The sequence below is a fragment of the Cyprinus carpio genome, chromosome A6 (assembly GCF_018340385.1).
Source record: "Cyprinus carpio isolate SPL01 chromosome A6, ASM1834038v1, whole genome shotgun sequence".
Lineage (NCBI taxonomy): Eukaryota > Metazoa > Chordata > Actinopteri > Cypriniformes > Cyprinidae > Cyprinus > Cyprinus carpio.
In genome coordinates this window covers 7,293,616-7,313,584 of record NC_056577.1, presented here as the reverse complement: position 1 = coordinate 7,313,584, position 19,969 = coordinate 7,293,616, and the positions used below count along the sequence as shown (strand labels likewise).

Sequence of the window (19,969 nt, the reverse complement as noted above, 5' to 3'; positions counted from 1 at the left end):
TCTTAATGATTATCAGAGCAAAGCACCACAGTTACACTCATTCAACTGTGCTACAACTGCAAGCATGATGCTGAATTACTGGGAACACTGAAGTGACAAACCAGTCCAGATACTGGCAACATGCTGCTACAAAGTCATACACAAACAGTGTAAACTAGAAAACAGACAACCTAATTTTGGCAAAAGCAGCATTAAACACCTTTTTAGAAAAACGGTTATTTTTACTATTCTGTGATATAAATCACATTGAAATTTATCCAGTTTACTTTTTTTCCTCATTTTCAAAAACCTTTGTAGCCTATATAACATTTATATTATAATGTTGGTCATACCAATTAAAAAAAATCATTACAAATAATTATTTACAACAGGTAAAGACATTAATGTACATAATTGCAGCAGCAAAGCACTGGATATGCAAAAAGTGTTTCAACAAGAACCTAAAATACAAGAAAATCTGTAATATACTAAATGTTTACCATGGTAGGTTTACTTTGGAGAGGCTCACCTGCAGCTTACCTGTACCTTCATAGACACTTTTTCTCTCTCTCTCTCTCTCTTTGTGACATTAAATCTTCAAATTTAAAGGCACAGTATGTAATTTTTCAGCTTACCTGTACCTTCATAGACACGTTTTTTTTTTCTCTCTCTCTCTCTTTGTGACATTTAATCTTCAAATTTAAAGGCACAGTATGTAATTTTTCACCGTTAGAGGGCTCGAATTCAAACTAAACAAAGACCTGGTGGCATAGTTTGATAACGCCGTGACTGAGTGTGGAATCATGGGAGTTGTCGTCTTCAACCCCATATCCGATGCACTCCAACGGGACTCGAGCAGAAATCATGTTCATGGATGAGCTAATGATTTATTCACGTAGTAGAATGAAGCAGGGTGAGGCTGAAAGCCATCGAAGCGAAACGAGGCCGTTGAACAAGCGCGACACACAGCTCGAAAGCAGCGGAGCTTATATTATGCCACAGTCGACCGCTTCCGCTCCTTCCAGTCTTGTGTATATGGAAAAAAAGCAGCGCTGTTTTATCATACTAGATACGTTTGGAAGTTCTGTTATAATGCTACTCTGTGCGGTCGTCACCGGTCTATAAAAACGCACAACATATTAAAGCATCTTTGGTGTTTCCATATGTTTTCTACAAAACAAAACCGGAAATCAAGGGGTTATGATGTCATTGGCAGGCGACACAATCACTAGATAAAATTGCTAATTTCTCTGGATTTAAACATTCTTTAAAACATTTGGGATAATGTAAGTACACAAGTCAGCAAAATATATAACACTGTTCTAGCGGTTTTTTGATATTTTAATAAAAAAAAAAAAAAAAATCTTACATATTGTGCCTTTAACATAAGAATGTTAAATGAATCTCCAATTTAAAAATCCAGTTAAATGAAGATACTATGCAAAGCCGCACAATCTAGTTGTGGTGTTTTCTAAATTAGCTATCGATTGATTTTGCCTGGTTATGGCAGCTCGACTGTGCTGTTTTGATTAAAGTGCCTGCCTTCCCCTCCTGTAATAGAAGCCTCACCACTTAAAGGTAATTTTGAGCATTATGTGCTTCAGCATTTTGTTTTAAACTGGTTAGCTACGTGTAGCCGAACAGGTCAGCTGTTCAGTGCCTTTTGCACGCTGAGCAAACCTCTGAAATCGACTTGCACTGGGTGATAAATAATTAGCTAGCTGCATGTGCATTGTGTTAATGCACGAAATGATCCGAGATGAGAAGTTTGTTTTTGGTTCATCATCACCGCACAGCATTAAGGTGCCCAGTAGTGATACACGTTAAAATAAATGATTATGCCTGAATTCAGTCAGGTATTTTAATAAAGTGAGAAATGTTTAAAGAGAGAAGTAAACGTGAATGGCTTGTCAGTGTTACAGTAAGATGTAAACATTACCTTTTCAAAAACAATCGCCATACTTCCTGATAAAAAACAAACAAACATAAACCGCTACTTTAAAATCATCATCATCATCATAATAAAATAATAAAGGTGAATGCATGTTTTCTTTCAAGCAGTGTAAGAAGCATTTGGAGTCTTTTTTATATTTTGATTTATTTTGTATTTTTTCTTACAGTAACGGGTAATACATATTTCCTAATAAATGTTACTTACTGTATGTAATACTATTAAATGTAGTAATATTTGTAGTTACAATTGTATTTTGGTAACAGTTGTTAACGTAAATAAGTGACTTACATTTTTCAGACATCTCTAAATTTAGAATATTTAATCTGTATGTGAAAATTATGTCTTTGTGTTAGTTTTTTTTTTTTTTTTTTTTTTTTTTTTTTAGGTTTTTTTTTTAGGTTTTTTAGGTAAGTTGGGTTTTTAGAAGAAACTAGTCTAAACTTATCATTGTTTGTCTAAGTGTCAGGAGGAGATTCCAGCCATGGAGAAGACAGCACCAGACCCAGAAAAGAAGACAAACACTGCCACCGTTTCTAAAGAGTGTCTGGAGGCAGGCTTGGATAAAGACTTGGATGACTCTGACTGTGAGACTTTAGTTGATAAACTGTGCTTAAAGGCTAGAATACACTACTCGGCTTTTGCCTCGTTTTAGAAAGACAGCCAGTCTGCAGATACTGGGCAGTACTGACCGATTTAGCAGAAAATCACATAGTGATTACAGACTTTGTTTTAACCTTCAGACTGTGATTCCATACAGCTGCAGGATATCAAGCATGTTTGATGTTTGGAGTGATTTTAGACCACATATTGTTCTCGTTCACCATGCATCTGTGTTTCTGTGTGAGTTTGTTGTGTTCGGAACGACCTGAAAGTATCTGTAGTGTGTGATCGTCAGTCATTTATCGCATGAGACCAATTTATTTTGCAAAGTCGGCAAGTGTGTGATGCCTAGTGTTTTAAAATCTGTTTGAAATTTTGAAAAGTCGAGTATTCCAGCCTCAGTTGGAAACAGATTGAGTTTAGTTTAAAAATAGTTTTCACCCAAAAATAAAATGCTGTCTGTATTTAACCTCATGTTATTCTAAAACCATGAACCAATGCATTCTGTTTAGGAAAAACAGGCATCATAACATCATTTTTTTTTTTACAGTAGGCAACCATAGTTGTGAGTTTTGTGGGAGCAGTTTTGAATCCAGGCGAGGTCTCTCCAGTCACGCCCGGTATCATCTCAGGCAGCTGGGAGTGGCTGTGTCTGACAGTAGTGGAGCTCCTATAGACCTCCTGTACCAGCTAATGAAAGAAAGAGGTGGAACTGTACCCAAACTCGAAAAACAGGTCAGCCCTGTTAAAAAATACAAAACAAAGTCCCCCAAGCTCAAAAAAAAGGATTCTGGGCCCAAACTGAAGATTCAAATATCCAACCTTGTAAAGAAAAAATATGCCCTTTCCTCATCTTCCCCCATTGCTGTAAAGGGATCAGCAGCATCTGGTCGCTCTTCTTTACCTTTCGCTGTAGGGAAGCCTCGTAAAGCATCTTCAAAGAAGACTATAGTGTCCACTCCATCTTCAGCCCTGTCTCTTCATAAGGATGTGGAATTCAGGCTCAGTGATGTTAGTCCGTCTACCTCCCTCTCACTGGCCTCAGCTAAGCCCCTCTGGGCCCCTCAGGAAACAGATGCCCCACTCAGTTTAGGTAACTGTATTAAAAATGTTTTGGTATGTGCCTTGGAAGAAGGATACAATCATCAAAAACAAAAAAAAAACTTGGGCCAGCAAATTTTTACCACTCTATAAAGCAAGCTAGTTAAAATGATGAAGCAGTTCTTGCTTGTAACATTGCAGTTAATTTTTAAATGTGTTTTGTGCTTTTTCACCAGAAACTATGATGAATTCTACAGTGAGGGATGACGTTCATGTATGTGAATTATGTGGAGCATGGTACGAGACCCGTAAAGGTCTCTCCAGCCACGCACGGGCCCACCTGCGGCAGTTTGGTGTGAATTTGGACTCTAAAGTTGCTCCCATAGACATGCTTCATACATTTATTCAGAGTGAAGAGTTCAAGGAAAAGGCCAGTGCTGGGCAGCAGGAAGGGTCGGGTTTTGAGGAATACACATCCCCCTCCTCCACTCCTTCCACCTTGTCAGCCATCAGCAAAAATCCCCCTCTTGCTCCTCTGTCGTTTAATGGGCTGACATCCATTCCTTTAACACCTCCCTCTATCAAAAAGAAGATTATTTCTCATGACTTTGCAAGAAACTTGCCCCTCAGCGACAAAGTGGAGTTTAAATCCCCTCCTTCAGCCGAAAAGCACAAGATTTCACTTGATGTTTCAGGGAACATGTCACTCAGCGGCCAAATAGAATTGAAATCATCTCCCTCAGAATTGATATCGTCTCCCCCAAACAAAAAGCTGAAGATTTCTACAGATGTTTCAGAGGAATTGCCTTTCAGCAAGAAAACTGAATTGAAATCAGCTCCCTCAGTGAAGAAGCAGAAGATTTCTCTAGATGTTTCAGCGAGCTTGCCCCTTGGTAAAAAAGCTGAATTTAAATCACCCTCTGGAGGTGAAAATTGTAATTATTGACTTTATTCGTTTCATTTTAGTTTTGAAGAATGTTTGAATGCTAGGGGTTTACAGTATGATAATTTATAGGAAAACACAGTTATGGAAAACAAGGAAATCAGGGCATTTTAAAAGTATGAAAGCTCATAAAATGAATAAAATTTGAAGTAGTTGAAATTTCTTTATCTATGTTAAATATTAATATTTTTCTTAAATATTATGTTTTTCTATAGAAATGTCTCTTTTTGAATGCGGTCTTAAATCTTAAAAAGTCTTTCCAGTGAAGAAAATCAGGAAAGTCATTAGTCAAAAAAAAGTGTGGGAACTTGGTTCTAAAAGTTGTTTTAAAAGAGAAAAATCTTACCAACCCGTATTGAACAGTAATGTGTCTAATATACATCCAATATACAGTTAACCTTAAGCTTCTTCACAGTGGGCATCAAGGCATGATTTTACATCAAATAACCAACTGTCTTTGGTCAGTCTTTAACTATCAAATATACCATCAGGTACAAAAAAGTGTTCCCCTGACATACTTTTTTCTTTTTTTATAACAAAGGTGAGTCATCTAAAGATGTCAACTGTGAGTTCTGTCTTTTTAAGTTTAAGAAGAGTCAGAGCCTGGCCAGTCATGCCTGCTATCACCTGCGTCAGCTGGGCATCCCCGAGTGGTCCGTCCACGGGTCTCCCATTGCTACTCTGCGTGAGGTCATGGCCCAGCGTGGTAGTTCTGTGGGATCTCTCAGTCCCCTGTGTCCACCCTCGATGAGCACACCTGTATCCCCTTCTGCACCCCCTCTCCTCTCATCCCCTAAACCCATCACCCAGCCTTCCTCTCCTCCTACTGTTCCTCACAAAGTTCCAAAGGCCAAAAAAGGTTCCAGGACTGTGATCCCAAAACCAAAGGACGAGCCTGTGGAGGTTGATATCTCTATCATAGAGTCTCCTAAGCCACAAAGCACTCCCACCAGCCCTTTATCACCTCTATCTGAATCCAACACCATTAGATCGCCTGTGATCGGTGCGAAAAAATTAGTGTTACTTCTGTTTTTCTTTTTCTTTTTTTTCTGCACAAATTCTTGCAGTTAATTCAGCAGACACCAGTTAATATGTGGAGTATATTTCAACTTTCTGTACCTTTTTCAGCCTTAGGTGTGCTATTCATTTATGATTGAATAAAAGGTATGAATTAACAAAATTAAAGTTTGAAAAACAACGATAAGTACATAATTGTACTTGGTGCAAGAAAGCGGTATTGTCTTTAAAAAGTCTAAAACCTACCTTCATAAAACCTGCAGAAACTGTAACTATCAACAGCAAGTGTTTTATTGTGAATCACTTCAGTTTATGATGATTTCTGTTTGCTTTCCACAGCCCCTAAGCCCGAGAAGCAGGAGCCCAAACCGTTCGTATGCTGCGATTACTGCGGTGAGATGTTTGATACTCGTAAAGCCCTGTCCTGTCACGCACGTGGTCACTTACGACAGCTGGGAGTACGGTGGTCCCTGAAAGTCCCACCCATAGAGGCGCTGTATGAGCTCATGAGGAGGGAGGGCACTGAACGGGCATCCCAAATCAAATCAGAACCTTCACCAGGGGCGGCAGTGCAGTGGAAAAAAACAGCATCCTCACCTCAGACATTATCTCTGTCACCTGGGGAAAAAGAGAAGCCCGCCTCAGACAGCATGACTACAGGTACATGCACGATTTGTAACCTCCCAAAAATGTACAAAAACTTGATCTTCACCAGTGATCATATTTTTTAAGCCCTCTGAATTATCAACATGATCAAAACTTTGCTGAAAATGCTTGTCATCTGATTAATAGTTTTTACTTTTTTATCAAGTAAAAAGCCTTTTACTATAATTCTAAAGATGTCCACCTTGTGAAATCTTTAATGGTTTTTATAAAGGAAATCTAAAAATAACCATTTGTAATATTTCAAGATAAACACTTACTGCTCTGAAGCTACTTAGGTTTCACATGATTATCAATAATATACCTTTCAGAAAAAAAATGTGAGTATCAAGGTTAAAATGTGAGTATAAAAATTTGGTACATCAGGCTTTTGTGGATGGTTTATATGTACATCTCTCAGTTATCATTATAAGTACATTTGCATTTAATTTTACATATAGTCAAATTAAGTCACAAAGGGCAAACTGACCAAAGCTGAGTCCATCCAGACATTATTCTGAAAGTTGGTGCAGTGTCTGCTTTCATGTCTTGTGTTCTTCACTCTCTGCTCTTTCTGCTGAGGCTGCGATGCCACCTGTGAACTCTGCGGCTTTGATTTTGAGAATCGAAAGGCACTGGCCAGCCACGCGAGAGCCCACCTGAGGCAGCAGGGAGTGGATTGGAAGGTCATCGGCTCTCCTATTGAGACCCTGGCGGCCTGGATGAAGAGTGAGCCGTGGAAGGTAGCAGAGCTCCATAAAAGCTACATGAGGGGACATTTGCCTCTTGTTAAGAAGGTGAGTCCAGATGAAACATTATAAGATTTTTTTTATATATATATATAATAAACGTTATAAGCATAAACCTCACTAAAGTTTGTTAGATTTACACTTAAAACATGAAAAAGGGGTAAGCTATATTACCAAAGATATATAATCAAATTTGAATATCTTAGGTCATTTTATTTTTTAATAAATGTAAACTTTGACCCTCATAATGCATTCAAAATCTGTATGCTGTTTTTTCATTCCAGGTTCGTTTGGACCTGAAAAAAATGTTTTTATATAACAGTCACAACTTAATATTTTTCAACTAAAACCATATTGTATCTGATCAGCAGCTTCTCATCAATGAGTGAAAAATGAAAAATGTCAATGTTTTGAATGGTATTACCATGTTATTACTAAAACTGAGAAATTCTTTGAAATTTTCAGCTGCACATAAACCACACCAAAAAAGTTGCTTTTTCATAGAGAATTTTATTTGAACATGTTGTATGAAACCTACATATTTATTTTTAACAAAATATCAAAACAAATATTTTCAAACAAAAGTTTGTTACTTGCATAAACTTTCACTTTCAAATGAAAAAAGATCAAGTTTTCATGCTGCAGTGGTTCATCAGTAAGCATACGTATTCATATTTATCAACAAAATGCAGTCACAAAAGTGTGTAGGATATGGGGAATAGGCTAAAAAATTACACAATACACAGTATAACAACATAAATGTGTATTTTTTACTGAAAAATACTGATCAATACTGATTAATTTTTCTTTTGCAGTATTTGTGTTCCTTCTTAACATTTGTATAAACAAAGTTGTCAGCAGCTTCTTGTACCATTGATATCAACAAAATGTGTCTTTGTCTCCCTCTGCTGTAGGCCTCTAGAAGAACCTCCACTCCATACACGTCCTCAGACTCTGAGTCTGTCCGTCTTGGTTCTCACAAAGTTTCATCAGCTGCTCGAGACTCTGTAGCTCGGCTGCAGGTATCCCAGTTTTCCAAAGCAACTAGAGAGGGCAAAGCAGGCATGAGCCACTCCTCCTCATCACATAAGAAATGGCCTTTATCAGATGAACTGTCCTCAAACAGCCTGATCCAGATCCCCACAGCCCACAGTGAACTGAACGTTCGTTCACCTCGAGGTAAGGGCCATATATGTATTTCTTGTTTGAACAAAGGCTTCACATTTGTATTAACTGAATTTTTTTTAACCAATAAAGAACATTAATATGCATAGTAAGAATCACTGTCCTTGTTTTAGGCTGTGAACGGCGTCCTCCAAAGCATTTCTCTCACTCTGAGAGTGTATCTGGGGAAACAGGACCTTCAAAGCCTTCCCGGGCTGGAAACATTCCATCCTTGGTGCCTAGACTGACAGAGACCAGCCTAGTAAAGCTAGTAGGAAAAATGTACTCCCTTAAGTGCAGGTGAGTTCAAACCTATAATTAGTGGTTTTGCTGTCTGAAAATTGTGCTCACAGAGAAGCAGCCTCAATCAGGTCCTGATCCAGTTCCACTTTGCTGTCTACACCTTAGGATTTTGTATGTCAGGGGTTTGCAAACATTTAGATATTAAAGCCCAAAGTATACTTTGTTTTTTATGCGTATGCCAGAGGATGCATACAGTCCCTAACAGTACGCACATAATTAATAACTAGTTTAAAGAGTTCAGACATTTTTATCTCGCAAAAAGCACAGATGCTGGACAAAGATGAATCTTTCTAGTGCACATGTTGACTGCCTATGTTCATGCAAACTATCAAATGAAGTATAATTTGAAAAGGATTTATGTTTGACCGTGCACATACCAGTAAAAAATAACCCAAGTATATTTTGAGCTCAAAGGGATATTTACTCAGTTACATATTCACTTGTCCTACACCTGTACTGTTATTATTATTTTTCTTTTGTTGATGATAAAAAAAGCTGTTTGTAACCAAACTGTTGACACTAGCCATTGATTTTCAAAGTATTTATTTTTTTCCATACTATAGAAGTCCAAGGCTACTGTCAACTGTTTGGTCACCAACATTCTTCAAAATACCTTCTTTTGTGATTTTTAACAAAATAAGAAGGATTAATTAAATTACCTGATATTATTTAGTACTGCTCTGAATATGCCATTTTTAACAGATGTTTACATATATGCCTTAAGACAAAATAGCTGAGTTTATTAAAAGTATAATAAACATGTTCAAAGTTTACATAATTTAATTCTTAATAATGTGTCAACCTGGAAGGTTTTTTTTTTTCAAGTCCCTTTGCCAGAGCAGTTTAGCTGCCCACTTTCCTTCAAAAAACATCCTTCAGATCCTGCACATTCTTAGCTTTTCCAGCATCTTCTGCATATTTGAACACTTTTCAACAGTGATGGTATGATTTTGAGATCCATCTTTTTACACAGAGGACAATTGAGGGACTCTTACACAACTAGTACAAACTTTTTTTTTGAGTACAGAGATTTTGTCTTGTAGGAAACATGTATCGAGTACATTTTTTTGCTTCTGAAGGGCAGTACTAAATGAAAAACAACAAAAAAAGATCTTTAAACAAAATAATTTTTTCATTTTACAAATCTGTATCTTTTTATAAAGTCTACAGTAGTGCATGTGCTCATGGCATAAAAAGGATTTTGAATCCGTCCTGCATTGTCCCCCCAGTGTCACGGTTCAGGGTGCTTCATCGGCTTCCCTGTTGTCTGTGTCCTGTCATTTGCTGCAGCTCGTGACCTGGGCAATCAGCGCTGATAATTCAGCGCTGGTGTGTGCAGATCACGAGCTGATTGTCCTCACCTGTTGCTAGTTCCCATTCTCCCTTTTATTCTCTGCTGTGTCTGTCCCTTGTTGTCAGTAGATTTCGCGTTGTCATTGTGCTGTGTGTCTGTTTCCTCACCTTTACCGCTGTTGTGCTCAGGACGTCTAGACGAGGAGTCTTTCGTTGGCCGTGTGCCCGAGATCCTCTGTCTCGCTTTCCACGTCCCGTTGGGCATTGCACCAGAGGTGGTCTCCACAGCCTGTGTCCGCAGGTGTCTGTACAGACGGCTCTGGAGTTGTTACACCAGGCTTCAGTTTGTGTGTGTGTGACATTCACACGTTGGATTACTTTGGTATTTTTTGTTGTACCCAATAAACTGTTGCACGAATCCTCTGCGTTTGAGTTCTCTCTCTTCGCGTTCCTGACAGAATCTACTGACCATTATGGACTCAGCAGAGGAGATCGATGTTCTCCGAATCCTCAGGCAGCAGGGCACGCTGCTGGGTAGACAGCAGGAGGAAATCACCGCTTCTCGTCACGCTTTTTCGGAGCTGTCACTGCAACTGACCCAGCTCACAGAACGGCTTGATCTGCTTCTGATTATTCCTCCCGTGACTCCTGTTGTACAACCTCCGTCCGAACCAGAGAGTGTTGCTTCCCGTCATGTGGAGCCTCGTCTTAAATCCACCTGCTCCCATACTCCGGTGAGCCCAACTCATGCCGTTCATTCTGTCTGTCACAATGTTCGCTGACTTTTTCACTCCAGCCCTCTTGTTTTCCCACGGAGCGAGCTAAAGTGGCATTCATCATCACGCTTTTAGTCGGACAAGCGAGAGAATGGGGAATGGGGTACGGCCATGTGGGACAATGATCATCAGTGTTGCAGCTCGTTTAAGGAGTTTTCGGAGGAGCTCCGCAAGGTGTTCGATCGCTCCGCGCTTGGGACGGAGGCGGCGCGGGCGTTATCTTTGCTGCAAACAGGGAGGTCGGTCGGTGTCGGATTACTACTCCATAGAGTTCCGCACTCTCGCCGCGTCATGCGGATGGAATGCTAAAGCGCAGTGGGATCACTTTCTTCACGGGTTGGCAGACTACATCAAGGACGAGATATATTCTCTCGAACTGCCTCCCAGCCTCGACGGTTTAGTCGACCTCGCCATCCGCGTTGACAACCGGATAGCTCTCCGGTCCCGCCATCGGAGGGGCGTGGTCTCTCACGAGCTTTTCTCCGACCTGGTCGCTGGAGCGGCGGGTGACGCAACTTCTCAGCGTCTCGTCATGCCTGAGGAGGAGCCCATGCAGATCGGGAGAGAGCCCGGCTGACGATCACCGAGAGGCGCCATCGCCTCACTCACAGTCTGTGTCTCTACTGTGGGGGGGCGGGGCATGTGGCGGTCTCGTGTCCAGTGAAGGGGCGGCGTTTTTTTTTCGGCCAAGGAGGGGCGTACGGTGAGCGTCACTAATACATTGCTGCCCTCTGGTGGTCGTTCCGTCCTCCAGGCTTCATTACAATTTAATAAAACTATTTATCAGGTGTCAGCTTTAATTGATTCTGGAGCAGAGGGTGATTTTATGGACAAGGAGCTGGCTGCCCGATTAGGTGTTCCATCAGTTCCACTGGCCGAGCCCATTTCAGCCAGGACTCTGTGCGGCACCCATCTCACTAGAATTACACACTCCACCAGGTTTATTACTCTCACCCTCTCGGGTAATCATGCTGAGGAGATTCGTTTTCTCCTCATTCATTCTCCCTCCACTCCATTAGTATTAGGACACACATGGTTGGTCAAACATAACCCACACATTGACTGGACTCTTAATTCTGTTCTGGCATGGAGCCCTTTTTGTTTATCTCAATGTTTGGGTCCTGCATTTTCTCCTGTTATGTCTTGTTCTGTGTTACAGGAGGAGCCGGTGAGCCTGGCGAATGTACCGGAGGCTTACCATGACTTGAGAGCGGTTTTCAGTAAGTCCCGAGCTTCATCCCTTCCTCCACACACCGCCCGTACGACTGTGCGATAGATCTGTTGCCTGGCACTTCTCCACCTAGGGGGCGCCTGTACTCTCTTTCCGGGCCTGAGAGGGAGGCCATGGAGAAGTACATCAATGATTCTCAGGTAGCTGGCATCATTCGGCCCTCTTCCTCTCCGGCTGGGGCGGGGTTCTTCTTCGTGGGGAAGAAAGATGGATCACTCCGTCCCTGTATAGATTATCGGGGCTTGAATGTCCAACACGTCAGGCGAGTGCTCCAGCGGCTGCTTGAGAATCGTTTATTTGCCAAGGTGGAGAAGTGCGAGTTTCACGCACCGGTCGGTTCCGTTCCTGGGATTTATTCTTTCACCCGAAGGAATCCGAATGGATCCCGCCAAGGTAAAAGCAGTTGCTGATTGGCCTACCCCAGATAGTCGTAGAGCGGTCCAGCGATTTCTGGGGTTTGCCAATTTTTACAGGCGGTTCATTCGGAATTTCAGCCAGGTCGCCCTTCCTCTGACGGATCTCACCTCCACTCTAAGACGTTTCTGTTGGTCGCCGCAGGCTCAGGCTGCATTTTTAAATTTAAAGAGTCGCTTTGTTTCGGCTCCCATTCTTGCTACTCCCGATCCGTCTCGTCAGTTCGTTGTGGAGGTGGATGCATCAGAGGTAGGAGCGGGGGCGATTTTGTCTCAGAGGTCACCTTCGGATGACAGAGTACATCCCTGCGCATTTTTTTTCTCATCGTTTAACCCCCTCGGAACGGAATTACGACATCGGGAATAGGGAGTTACTGGCTGTTAAGTTGGCACTGGAGGAGTGGCGCCACTGGTTAGAGGGCGCGGAGGTCCCTTTTATAGTTTGGACCGATCATAAGAACTTAGAATACATCCGCACCGCTAAACGACTTAATTCCCGACAGGCTCGCTGGGCACTGTTCTTCGGTCGGTTCAATTTTAACATCTCTTACCGTCCGGGATCCAAGAATGGTAAGCCTGACGCACTTTCGCGGATCTTTGAGGCTGAACCTAGAGCCATCCTCCCCGGTGACCATTCTGCCTCCCGATCGGGTGGTAGCGATGGTCACCTGGGGGGTGGAGTCCAGAGTCCGCTCGGCTCTGCGCAACGTCACGGTTCCCGCGGGGTGTCCTGAGAGCCTGTTGTTTGTGCCAGAATCGGTCCGAACTAGCGTCCTTCAGTGGGGTCACTCGTCCATGCTAGCTTGCCACCCAGGAGCAACTCGTACCTGTAGTTTAATCAAGCAGCGCTTCTGGTGGCCTTCCATGGCGCGGGACGCTCGTCAGTTCGTGTCGGCATGTCCTGTTTGTGCTACGGGTAAGGGCTCCAATCGACCCCCAGCAGGGTTACTCCAGCCGCTGCCTGTCCCTTCGAGACCCTGGTCACACATAGCTATGGACTTCGTCACAGGCCTACCTCCGTCTAGCGGCAAACACGGTAGTCCTTACTGTGGTGGACAGGTTCTCGAAGGCCGCACATTTTATTCCCCTCCCCAAATTGCCCTCAGCGAGGGAGACGGCGACTATCGTCCTGGATCACGTTTTCCGTATTCATGGCCTCCCGGAGAACGTGGTCTCTGACAGGGGTCCCCAATTTGTGTCAAAGTTTTCGGCAGAGTTCTGTCGACAGCTGGGGGCGACTGCGAGTCTTTCCTCCGGGTATCACCCACAGACAAATGGTCAGGCTGAGCGTGCTAACCAGGATCTGGAGAGAGTCTTGCGTTGTGTGGCGTCCGCAGAAACCGTCATCTTGGAGTTCCAGATTAACTATGGTTGAGTATGCACATAACTCCCTCCTGGTCTCGTCTACGGGTTTGTCTCCCTTCCAGTGCTGTTTAGGCTACCAGCCACCCTTATTCCCCTCCCAAGAATCCGACGCCGTTGTTCCATCCGCGCACTCGTTTATTCAGAGATGCCTCCGTACGTGGAGGATCGCCAGAGAAGCCCTCACTCGGACTGGTGACAGGAACAAGGTGTCGGCGGATTGTCACCGTGCTGAGCCCCCACTTTACGCGTGTGCGGTCAGAAGGTCTGGTTGTCTTCCAAAGACATTCCTCTCAAACTCCCCTCACGTAAACTGGGACCCAAATTTATTGTACCGTTTTCCATCTCTAAGGTGCTCAGTCCGGTGCTCAGTTCGACTCAATTTAACCCCCCAGTTTAAGAATATCCACCGGTGTTTCATGTCTCTAAGATAAAGCCCGTCATTCGCTCCCCCCTTCAGCCCCAGACCTCTGTCCCTCCGCCTCCTACACTCATTGAGGGGTCTCCGGCTTATACGGTACGGCGGCTCCTTGATGTGAGACGGAGGGGTAGAGGTTATCAATACCTGGTAGACTGGGAGGGCTATGGTCCGGAGGAGAGATGCTGGGTTCCGGCTCGTGACATTCTGGATCGCGCTCTCATTGACCAATTCCATCGGCGTCATGGTGAGTCCTCCGGGGACGCCAGGAGGCGTCCCTGGGGGGGGAGGGGTACTGTCACGGTTCAGGGTGCTTCATCGGCTTCCCTGTTGTCTGTGTCCTGTCATTTTCTGCAGCTCGTGACCTGGGCAATCAGCGCTGATAATTCAGCGCTGGTGTGTGCAGATCACGAGCTGATTGTCCTCACCTGTTGCTAGTTCCCATTCTCCCTTTTATTCTCTGCTGTGTCTGTCCCTTGTTGTCAGTAGATTTCGCGTTGTCATTGTGCTGTGTGTCTGTTTCCTCACCTTTACCGCTGTTTGTGCTCAGGACGTCTAGACGAGGAGTCTTTCGTTGGCCGTGTGCCCGAGATCCTCTGTCTCGCTTTCCACGTCCGTTGGGCATTGCACCAGAGGTGGTCTCCACAGCCTGTGTCCGCAGGTGTCTGTACGGACGGCTCTGGAGTTGTTACACCAGGCTTCAGTTTGTGTGTGTGTGACATTCACACGTTGGATTACTTTGGTATTTTTTGTTGTACCCAATAAACTGTTGCACGAATCCTCTGCGTTTGAGTTCTCTCTCTTCGCGTTCCTGACACCCAGTAGTGTCATAATGAGTGATCAATCATCTGTGCATGATTTGATAGGTTTTGTGAGGAGATTTTCAGAGGGCCGCTCTCCATACAGGAGGATTGGGTCATGCACCTACAGCAGCACATCCTCAAGCTGAAGAAAGATTCAGCCTCGAGCTCATCACCTCAGCCTCCTCTCAGTCGCAGCGAAGCGCCGCTGCTTATTGGCCCTCAGGCTGTCTAGATGCTCTTTCTGCTGTGGTCTTTCTTTTCAAAATTATGCAATTGCACTTCACTGACTTTTATAATAACATGTTTAGCTTTATTGACCACAGCATTTCTTACCTGTCAAGTGTTGTCCAGTGGATTTGAATGTACTTTATTGTATTTCACTGTTTATAATGTGTTGCCACATTTTACCAGTTTTCTTGATTCACAAGATTTAAAAGCTGTTGTTTTATATTGTACTTAAAGTTTGAAATAGTACTTAAAGTGTTTAGTTTTAAATAAGGTTTTATTGTTTTATGAACAAAATTGTGTAGACCAGCATTTGGTCATTGAAATGAAGTTATTGTTCTTACTTTTTAATATACTACTTCAAATTTTAAAAACAGTGCTTCTCATATCAGTGAATGAGCTGATTTTTCAATGCCAAAAAAATCCAATAAAAGGGATTTCTACAGATTTTAATTTCTGTGTATTTTCAGGATTTTTCCAGTTTTAAGCAGTAACCAGCATTACTTATCTGCAGGCCTTCTCAAGTGATCCCAGCATTAAATGAAACTTTAATATGTCTTGTTTTTACTAACATGTTTTTGAGGAGCTTTTTTCCCTATATTTTCAACACTGATTCTATTACATGTACTTGTGTATTTGTCTTTGTAAAACACTGTGCCAGTGTCTGATTGGAGTAAAGGCTGTTTTATATTCCAACAACAGATATTAATAAATACTTTCCAGAATGTATATAGAAATCATATAGAGTTCCATATACATTATTGCTCATGTGATATGTGAGGTTCTTTTTTCTTGGTCTCAGGCTTTGCAAGGTTTCAATTCAAATTCAGTTGAATCAAACTGTCATTGACAAGCTGTAGTCCTTGCAAAATCATTTAATTAAATGCAGTATTGAGACAACTTTTTATACCTGCATTTGATAACCAATTAATAAAGACTTTGAATCTTTTTACTGCTTTGCTGGTCATTTATAGGCTACTATGCAGTACATTTTCATCCTAAAAATACAGTTGGATCCTAAGCACGATCAATTCAGCATATGACTTGTATCTCCTGTTTCAGAGACATAAGACAGTGCTATTCCCAGAGCTGCTCTCCCTTTCCGCTTCTTCATGGCTGTTTTTCACTCTTAAGGTCTGCTAATGTTATAATCCTGTGTAAATGAAGCCCTCCTGTTTCAAGAGTATGGTCTGCTTCCTGCAATGAGGAGTCTGTGTAAGCCCGCTGTGCTGAGAGGACTTTTATGGGCCGACACCTTTATGATGCTCTTACATGAATAAAGGGTCCTTTCAGAGAGCAAACGTGAATGGTGAAAATGAGCACTTGTGAAACAGACTGTTCTGTTAGGACTGAATTATTATGTGCTTTCTGTTTAGAGAGAGTCTGGCTGATTTATACAAACTGCTATTTTGTGCTGTATAATCTCATCATGACTCACTACTAATATGATATGTTAACAGGATACAGTTATATTAGACAGACTTTGCTTAGTGTGTAATGCAAAATACTTAAAGGGTTAGTTCACCCAGAAATGAAAATTAGGCTGAGCACCTGCCCTTTTTCTTCCTCGAGAGAAAGTGTCCTTTTTCTGGGGAGTGATTTTTTTTTTTTTTTTAATAAATGAATATATGTATATATGTGCTTGTGTGTGTGTGTTTCTGTTTGCGCACAGCTTTCACTGTCAAACTAATAAAAAAAAAATCTAAAATATCAGGTCGAGTTAGGAAATGTTCCGATGCCTTTCTCCCTCCCTCTCCCTCTGCAGCACAGCAGTGTAGCACACATTGATTGGCAAAAGCACATCACAGAGCAAAGAGCCACAAAAGTAAACCCCTCCCTCCCTTTCCAGTTGTGTTTGTCTTGGTGTGGAGGTGAGTGATGATGAACAAAAGACTAAGGTAACTGTGCCTCGAATTTACAGCTAATGATCCAAAAGACAAATATCGAAGGCAATTATAGTTAATTTGTCTCGCTAACATCCATGGCCCATAAGAGTTATGATGTAAGTTAGGCAATAGGAAGTCTAGTAGGTTAGACCAGTGCACATTCTTTTACTGCATGATTCAGTTTATTAAAATGCATTTAGAATAATCACAAAATTCAAGATATTGGGCCAGAAGTGTGTGTATATATGCGCATATAGTTTATCAGTATAACGCGTAGACAGACGTTTTTTTCTAAAAAGCAGCATGGTTACAAATGTGCTATTGATTTTATAAAGCAGTTCAATAAACAAGAATTTATTATTAAGATACTTACATTTTAGACACAATATTGACTGTTTTTGCTCTATTTTGCCAACAAATATAATCCCGATTTGCATCTCTGAGCAACATGACAGTGTTTCGTTCCTGAATGAATCAGTTGTTTAAATGATTTGGTTCAATCGCAAGGACTCATTTATTAACAGTTAATTGCTGCCACCTACTGACAGTTTTAATTTCACTTTTAAAGTATATTTTCATTTAAAAAAAATAAAAATAAACCATTTCAAATATGAGTATTCAAAGTTTTATGTTTAAAATATCAAAACATTTTTTTTAAGTATTAATGCATTTGTAACTGCTGGTTAAATGCATTCATGTCCTGCATTAATCAGTGTAAATGCATCTACTGTAAATGCCCCAACTTCTGTGTTTTTCTCTGCATTATTATTCTAACTGACTAATTCAATTTAAGAATTTGACTGAAAAGATGGTGCACACTTTAGAAATGGCTTTAGAAATGTAAAAAATGCCAATAAAAATGTAAAAATCAATTTAAACTTATTGGAAAAGATTACTTTCTATCAATGCTGTGAATATGAAGAATATCAAAAACTTTAGAAGTCAGCTGTCCATGGTAGTCCATAAGATATCAGCATAATGCATTGAGCAAAATATAATCTAATTATTGATAAAATCCCAGAAAATATTGAGGTATATTTTTTGGCAATATTGCACACCCCTAATATATTTAACGTTTTGATTAGAACAAAATTAAAATAAATATGAGAAGTGCCCTATTTTTGCACTTGAGCCCCTGCCCCTCAAAATGTCTGTGCACGTCCCTGCTCACCCCCGAGGCATAGGTGTATCTTACTTTCTTCTTTCAGATGAATCCATTTGGCTTATATTAAAAATTGTCTTTGATCTTTCAAGCTCTATCATTGCAGTCAGTGGTTGTTGCATTGCTTCAGTCCAAAAGATGTTAAATAAAAAGTGCCCATCAAAAAAAAAAAAAGTGTCTCATACAGCTCTGGGGGGTGAACAAAGGCCTCCTATATCAAATCGTAGCGCTTTTGTAAGAAAAATATCCATATTCAAAAGGTAATAATCTCTAGCTTGCACTCACTGTTGTAAACGGAAGCAGTTCCAGGGGAATTACTTATGAGGTCAGCTTTGTGCATGCACCGCTCAAAATTGACGCACACGGAAACGCAGCAGAGAAATCAAAACAAAACAAAACAGTCACTGATTAGAAGTACAAAACAAAGACTGTCGGAGGTTTTCGATATAAGCCGAGAGGAGACGTGTAAAGAAACAGTTTTCACGAGACTCACCGGTGCATGCGCAACTGACTCCATACGTCATGCTCCCGGAACTGCTTCTGTGTATAACTGTTGGCACAAGCTAGATTCAAGTGATTATTATGGATTCGTCTGAAAGAAGAAAGTCATATACACCTAGGATGCCTCGGGGGTGAGTAAAACGCAGCCTTCATTTTTGGGTGAACTAACCCTTTAAGCTATAATGTAGTATTTTTATGCAATGTTAAAATAAAACACTGTTTAGGCATTTTACATTCATAACTATTGTAGACCATTTACCACAATTTTGTATAAAATATCATACTTTCACTCTATATATAGTCTGTGATTTTTGTCCATGTGACTGCACTTTCTGTTCCCTCCCATTAGATGCAGTCATATTTTATGACATCACTTTTAATGATACTTCGGACCTGAAGTGGGAAAATATGATTTCTGGAAAGTTCAGCGGTAACCTCTTCAAATGAAATGATTAAAAGAAATCTTAAAATTATCCAGCACAATTGTATCAGAATGATCAAGGTGCTTTCTTACCAGTGCAACAAAGCAGTGTTTTTCTGCAAGAGCTCCTCATGTAAAGAGATCAAAATGGACTGTAGGTCATGAAGATAGTTCACCTAAAAATGTGAATCATTTATTCAAGTTGTTCAAGTTTTTCAAAACCTCTGTGAAATTCCTTGAAATGAAACCTCTATGATACCTTGAAATATGTGGGTAACCAAACAGTTTCTGGTCCCTGTTGACTTCCACTTTTCTACTTACTTTTTTTTTCTTTTCATACTATACAGGTGCTGGTCATATAATTAGAATATCATCAAAAAGTTGATTTATTTCACTAATTCCATTCAAAAAGTGAAACTTGTATATTATATTTATTCATTACACACAGACTGATATATTTCAAATGTTTATTTTCTTTTAATTTTGATGATTATAACTGACAACTAAGGAAAATCCCAAATTCAGTATCTCAGAAAATTAGAATATTGTGAAAAGGGTTCAATATTGAAGACACCTGGTGCCACACTCTAACCAGTTAATTACCTCAAAACACCTGCAAAGCCTTTAAATGGTCTCTCAGTCTAGTTCTGTAGGCTACGCAATCATGGGGAAGACTGCTGAATTGACAGTTGTCCAAAAGATGACCATTGACACCTTGCACAAGGAGGGAGGCAAGGAGGGAGGCAAGACACAAAAGGTCATTGCAAAAGAGGCTGGCTGTTCACAGAGCTCTGTGTCCAAGCACATTAATAGAGAGGCGAAGGGAAGGAAAAGATGTGATAGAAAAAAGTGTACAAGCGATAGGGATAACCGCACCCTGGAGAGGGTTGTGAAACAAAACCCATTCAGAAATGTGGGGGAGATTCACAAAGAGTGGATTGCAGCTGGAGTCAGTGCTTCAAGAACCACTACGCACAGACGTATGCAAAACATGGGTTTCAGCTGTTGCATTCCTTGTGTCAAGCCACTCTTGAACAACAGACAGCGTCAGAAGCGTCTTGCTTCAAAAAGTACTGGACTGCTGCT

General features: G+C 41.2%; 1 protein-coding gene across 10 annotated transcripts; it reads left to right on the top strand.

Annotated features, from left to right (window-relative positions):
- Positions 1 to 1,413: 1,413 nt before the first annotated feature.
- Positions 1,414 to 15,862, top strand: LOC109052877 (protein Wiz-like). 10 transcript variants are annotated; one of them, XM_042757777.1, is made up of 10 exons: positions 1,414 to 1,557; positions 2,394 to 2,517; positions 3,087 to 3,626; positions 3,811 to 4,509; positions 5,059 to 5,520; positions 5,874 to 6,194; positions 6,759 to 6,973; positions 7,840 to 8,104; positions 8,224 to 8,389; positions 14,752 to 15,862. In XM_042757777.1, exons 2-10 carry the CDS (start codon positions 2,415 to 2,417, stop codon positions 14,918 to 14,920), a joined length of 2,940 nt encoding a protein of 979 aa, XP_042613711.1. In that variant the 5' UTR covers positions 1,414 to 1,557; positions 2,394 to 2,414; the 3' UTR covers positions 14,921 to 15,862. The 10 variants fall into 10 exon arrangements, with proteins under 10 accessions (XP_042613711.1, XP_042613707.1, XP_042613710.1 ...); XM_042757773.1 differs by having other exon boundaries at positions 1,415 to 1,557; positions 3,084 to 3,626; XM_042757776.1 differs by having other exon boundaries at positions 1,428 to 1,557; positions 2,400 to 2,517; positions 3,084 to 3,626.
- Positions 15,863 to 19,969: the final 4,107 nt, after the last annotated feature.